General features: G+C 32.9%; 1 protein-coding gene across 1 annotated transcript; it reads left to right on the forward strand.

Annotated features, from left to right (window-relative positions):
* The first annotated feature begins 500 nt into the window (after positions 1-500).
* LOC123668884 (uncharacterized protein K02A2.6-like) lies at positions 501-4,664 on the forward strand. The gene is made up of 2 exons (XM_045602576.1): positions 501-1,146; positions 1,549-4,664. The coding sequence occupies exons 1-2, from the start codon at positions 501-503 to the stop codon at positions 4,662-4,664; spliced, it is 3,762 nt and encodes a 1,253-aa protein (XP_045458532.1).
* The last annotated feature ends 2,101 nt before the right edge of the window (positions 4,665-6,765 follow it).

Below are 6,765 nucleotides of genomic sequence, written 5' to 3' on the forward strand. Positions count from 1 at the left end.
TTCGACGGATAGTAACCTTATTCTTAAAACTCCTTCTTGTGCTTCTTCTTTTTATACCAACTCCGTTTCGCTCTAAGCTGCTCGGTTGTGGAATTCTTTACTGTTAGTAGACATCACTATTTGGTGTGACGTTCCGAGTTTGAGAAGCGGAAATAAACTAACTTGCTTTATGTCAAATAATTTAATATGTCGGTTGATTCTGTTCTTATTGTGTCAATTCCTGTTACAAATTATAATAAAATATTAGTAAATTATTTCTACATTATTATTTACATACTAGATACATAACAAATTGGCGACGAGGATAACAGATTGACGACGAAGATTAATAATTACAAAAAAAAAAAAAAAGTGAATATAAGTAACCTCGCGAGCAGCGGATATTACCACGTGCTCCTATACACCCATTTTCCTTGTTCCAAGGGTTCCAAATCCTGTGATGATAACCCGCTTCACACATTCCTTTTCCTCTTACATACGTACGTACATAATACGCCGCAATGGAACAACAACTAGGGCAAGTTTTGTCCCAAATGATGGAAACGATGCGAGGAATGCAATTACAGCAAGTACAATTACAACAAGCCTTACAAACCAGTGATAAAACGGTTAGTGGTATCACATTACAACCTTATGATGAAAACAATGAATCATTTTCGACTTATTTACAAAGACTTCAAAATTATATTTCCTTGAAAGGTGTCACAAGTGCTACAATTAAAGTGCAAATTTTTCTCAATTGTATTGGCCCTAAATACTACCAAGTACTGAAAAACATCACAGCGCCTGAGTGTCTAGAATCAAAAAGCTATGATGACCTTGTAGAACTACTAAGGAATCATATTGCCCCAGAACCCGGTGAAGTTGCTCAACAACACAAATTCTGTCTACGGCAACAGCATGAGTGTGAAAGCATTGCTAACTACGTAGCTGGATTAAAAGAAATAGGCGGAAAATGTAACTTTATATGTAATAATTGTAAAAATAGTACTTTTGAAACACATCTGCGAGTACAGTTCATACGAGGGCTGCGTAACTCTGAAATTAAAGAAAGATTATTACAAGAATCTTCTTCTACAAAATTTGATGATTTAATTAGGATTGCAATGGCGATTGAGACTTCCAAAGTAGAAACAAAAGAAATGTGTACGGATATTCAACCAAATATAAACAAAATATCAAAGAAAACTAAGAATTTCAATACATCCAAACAAAATACAAATACATATAAAAGTCATACATACAATACAAATATTAAAAAAGGAAAGAAAATAAAGTGTTATCGTTGTGGAAAAGAAAACCATTCAGCGACTCAGTGTAGATTAAAAGATAAATTATTTTGTAAAAAATGCAAAACAAAAGGACACATACAATCAGTTTGCTTAAGGGAACAAAAACAACTAGAGCTAGTAAATGAACAGTACATAGAAGATACTAATGAAATTTATGAAATACATAAAATATTTTACAAAAATAACATACAAAATGATAAATTTAATATTACATTACAACTGAACGGGAAATTACATACACTAGAACTAGATACAGGTGCAGCAGTCACTACATGCTCTGTACAATATTATAAAGAAAATTTCAGTAATCTTAAATTAGAAACTACACCAATTAAATTAAAAACTTACACAGGAGAAATACTTTACCCACGGGGAACCTGTAATGTAAACATCAAATATAAAAATACAGAAGTCATAGGAAGAATCTTTGTTATTGATAGAAAAGTTGATCCTGTATTGGGAAGAGAATGGATTAGGAAATTAAACTTACAATTTGACATAAATTCACTACAAAAAGAAGGAAATGATATTACAGAAAAAGAGTTTACTGAGAAATTGAAAAAAATTATACAAGAATACAAAGAACTATTTTCTGAAGAAATAGGAGAAATTAAAGATTATCAAGCAGTATTTAAATTGAAAGAAGGTGCAGTTCCAGTCTTTTTAAAACCACGTCCAGTACCATTCGCTTTGAAGGATCAGGTGGAAGCAGAAATAGACAGATTAGAAAAGGAAGGAATATTAGAAAAAGTCACATACTCACAGTGGGGAACACCAATTGTTCCTGTCTTGAAGCAAAATGGAAAAATGCGCTTATGTGCTGACTATCGCGCTACATTAAACAAAAATCTGGAAAATGACAACTACCCTATACCTCGTGTTGAAGAAATATTTTCAAAGTTAAGTGGAGGAAAATATTTTTGCACACTGGATATTAATCAAGCTTATTTGCATATGAAGACTAATGAAGATACAGCAGAAATGCAAGCTATTAGTACATGCAAGGGTACATACAAGGTGAAAAGACTAATGTTCGGAGTGAAAATTGCACCAAATGTTTGGCAGAGATACATGGATCAAACACTTCAAGGAATGGAAGGTACAGTTTGTTTTTTTGACGACATTGCTTTACAAGGACGTACATTTATACAATTACTACAAAGAATTAGGAAGGTATTTGACAAATTAAAAGAATGTGGACTACACTTAAACAGAGAGAAATGTCAGTTTTTTCAGAAATCAGTTACTTACCTAGGACATACAATAAATGAAAAAGGTCTACACCCTACAGAAGATAAAGTAAATGATATAAAGAATAGTTCACGTCCAACAGATGTTTCTTCACTACGCACATTTTTGGGAATGATAAATTACTACCAACAATTTATACCTAACTTAGCATCAAAACTAAATCCTTTATACAAATTATTACAAAAAGATACAAAATTTACTTGGTCAACATCATGTGAACAAGCATTTCAAGAACTGAAAAAAGAAATCTGCGGAGAAAAAGTACTTATACCATTTCATGAAAACTTACCTGTCACATTAGCCACTGATGCATCACCAACTGGAAACGGAGCTGTGTTGTCACATATTATGCCGGATAAATCAGAACGTCCAATAGCTTTCGCGTCAAGATCTCTTACAAAGGCAGAGAAAGGTTACAGCCAGTTAGATAAAGAAGCCGCAGCATTAGTTTGGGGACTGAAGAAATTCTTTCAGTATTGTTACGGTAGAAAAATAATTCTCATAGTAGACAACCAACCATTAGCTAGAATTTTACACCCAGAGAAGGCTACACCTGCTACAACAGCCATACGACTTGTACATTATGCTAACTTTTTAGCTGGATTTGATTACCAGATAAAACTAAGGAAGACTGCAGAACATGCTAATGCCGACTATTTTTCAAGACTACAACATACAAATAAAAATGAAAAGAATGATACACTTACAGATGACGAAGCTTTCTACTTAAATCAGATTTCAGAAATACCAGTTTCATTACAAGAGATAAGGGTAGCTACAGCTACTGACCCGGAACTACAGAAGTTATATATTGATATACAATCAGGACGAGAAGATAAAACTAGACTACATGAATTTTCATTGCAGAATAATTGTATATTTTATGGCATACGAATCGTCATACCTAAGAAACTACAACCTAAAATATTAGAAGAATTACATACAGCGCACATGGGTATAGTTAAGATGAAGGCTTTAGCAAGAAGCTATGTGTGGTGGAAGAACATTGACATAGATATTGAAAATATGGTGAAACAATGCAAGAGATGCTGTTTGATGCGTAAAAACCCGACTAAGGTACCTGTACACAGCTGGGAATACCCTAAAGAACCGTGGAGTCGTATTCATATTGATTATGCCGGACCATTCATGAACCAATATTTTCTTATGGTGGTAGATGCCTATACTAAATGGTTAGAAGTTATACCTACTAATTCTATGTCAGCTGCAACAACTATAAATATTCTAAAGAAGTTATACACTACATTTGGTTTACCAATAACGCAAGTCTCGGATAATGGAAGACAATTTAGATCAGAAGAAATGCAAAAATTCTTAAAAGAAAATGGAATTCAAGCTAAATTTACAGCACCATTTCATCCTTCTACCAATGGTCAAGTAGAAAGATATGTTCAAACTGTTAAAAATAAACTTAAAGCAATGATAAATGAAGAGGGATCTATACAAGATAAATTACAAAGATTTTTAATGATGTATAGAAAAACACCTAACAGTACTACAGGATTAAGCCCAGGTGAAATGATGTTTAAAAGAATATACAGAACAAGAATTGACTTAGTAAAAAGACCACAGGAATTAAGAAACAACAGTAATGAAGAGATAATAGTAACCAAGGAATTTCAAAGAGGAGAGAAAGTTCAAATTCGAATGTATGACAGTAATAAATGGAAATTTGGTAACATAGTAAATAGAAAAGGAAAATTACATTATGAAGTGGAAGTAGATGGAAGAATACATCAAAGACATGTAGATCAAATCATAAAGACATCATGCTTAGATAATAACTTTAGAATACCAGATACTTACCTGATTAAACCAAGAGAATCAGTGGCAAATTTATATACACCAAAATTACCTGAAAAAGACGTACTCCCTGGAAAAGACTTACTCCCTGGAAAAGACTTACTACCTGAAAAAGACCTTACAACTACACATGCTAACGCTACAAGAAGGGAATCTATACCTTACACTGAAACCTCGGAAGTGGACAAGCCAGAGACACCTCAAGCAACTCCAGATATACCTCCTACTACACAGGCTGAAATTGAACCCCGTCGTAGTACCCGGATTCGACGACCACCAAACCGATTGAACTTCTAAATTAAATAACAAGGGAGAGTGTTAGTAGACATCACTATTTGGTGTGACGTTCCGAGTTTGAGAAGCGGAAATAAACTAACTTGCTTTATGTCAAATAATTTAATATGTCGGTTGATTCTGTTCTTATTGTGTCAATTCCTGTTACAAATTATAATAAAATATTAGTAAATTATTTCTACATTATTATTTACATACTAGATACATAACATTTACACATAAATATAAGGCGTGCACAATCACTAGACACTTGTATACGTTGCTTAAAGAAACACTATTTAAATTCGTGAGTCACGTTAAAGTTTTATAAATTAATTTACTATAAATGTATATTATTGTCGATGACTTTTGACATTTCTTCCTCTCTGCTGTCGTATGTATATTTGTATTTTTATCTCCTCCAAGCTGGTTGTCTGGAAGAGATCGCCGCTAAGCGAAAAAACCGCCTGTTGTACATTTCTTTATGTATATTGTTTTATAAATTGTAAATTTATTTTTATGTATAAAATAAATTAAATTAAATTATTTTTATATATGTTTTATTTATTATATTTATATGAATATGTATTTATAAATAGTTTTTGAGTATACATATGAACGTATATTTATGTGTATGATTATATGTCTATATATGTATGTACACCATGCCATCTAACTCTCTTTGTCATGTCCTTTTCTTGCTTGAGATTGTCTGGAAGAGATCGTTCTGTCAGCGATAAGACTGCCTTTTTTACATGTTTCTATTTTCCTTTTTTATGTAAAAATTTCCTTTCGTAGTGTACAATAAAGTACATTTGTATTTGATAATATATCGATATTTGTATCCATTACTTTGATCACCCGAAGTCTAAATTATCACTATCATACTTTTTTCATCTTTTCATATTGGTAATGAATGACATCATCACTATCACTTCAGCCTATCGCAGTCCACTGCTGGACATAGGCCTCTACAAGTTCGCACCAAAAATGGCGTGAACTTATGGCTGTTGCCCATAGTCACCACAATTGGTAAGCGAGTTGGTGACCGCAGGGCTGATAATAAATAAAATTCTTTTTCAATTTCAACTTAATTTAACAAACTCGAGACATCAAAATAATACAGTATTTATCAAATTATAAGATAATAATTTAGATATAATTAAGTGTTCACTTTTCTTTTTTTTTAATTTATTCTGTAATTGCTTGTTTTTCTAGGTTGATAAATTGATTTAGTTCTGAGAAACTGCGAAGACTGCTTGTAGCTTGACCTTTAAATCGTTTTAGCTACATAACCGTGTCTGTCACGGTAATTAATGAATAGTCTATTTTAAATTAATAGAAGGATACTTTTTCACTTATTTTACACAAGGTTATCATTGTAAATTCATAAATTAACACTATTTTTTATGGAATAAATACAAATTGTAATTGTTTTTTTTTTTTTCATAGAATAAATATATACTAAATTTTCCTTTTTAATCTTTTTGTTCTTAGAACTGTTAATTGCGAAATCATTACATAAAAAATATCTAGATGTAAATTTTATGAATTATAATAAAATACACATGATGCACGCCTTGTGGTTACGGCAGTATAGAATATAGCCACCCCTCTCTTCCCGTGGGTGTCGTAAGAAGCGACTAAGAGATAACACCATTTGACGCAGACACCACCAGAGATAGTTCCATTACCACCTTGGAACTTATAAAGCCGACCAATGGTGGGATAACCACCTAACCACTGGCTTTCAAATACACAGGTCGAAGCAGCGTCTTCGGTACACTAAGGCCAGCCAACCACTCCGCCGGGCGGGGTGGTCACCAACCCGCCTGCCCAGCGTGGTGACTATGAGCAAAATACATGAGTTCACGCCATAATGTTTGGCGCGAACTTGGGGGGGTCAGGTTCCAGCAGTGGACTGCGATAGACTAAAGTGATGAAAAAAATACACTAAAATACTCCTTTTTAAATTCAAATAAAGCATAAGATAAATAGGAAATTCCTATAACCACATGTCACCTCTATTATCAGACCAATTATTTGATGCCACAGCATTGTAATACCAGTGTATTTACACATATACAGATATACCAAATTTCAGTCTTATTGAATGATAAGAAAC

The sequence above is a fragment of the Melitaea cinxia genome, chromosome Z (genome assembly GCF_905220565.1).
Source record: "Melitaea cinxia chromosome Z, ilMelCinx1.1, whole genome shotgun sequence".
NCBI classification, from domain to species: domain Eukaryota; kingdom Metazoa; phylum Arthropoda; class Insecta; order Lepidoptera; family Nymphalidae; genus Melitaea; species Melitaea cinxia.

Coding starts and splice junctions, on each gene's coding strand:
- LOC123668884 (XM_045602576.1), top strand. CDS start 501: ATGGAACAACAACTAGGGCAAGTTTTGTCCCAAATGATGGAAACGATG. Junction 1,147..1,548: donor AGTAGAAACAAAAGAAATGT/GTACGGATATTC, acceptor AACTAGATACAG/GTGCAGCAGTCACTACATGC.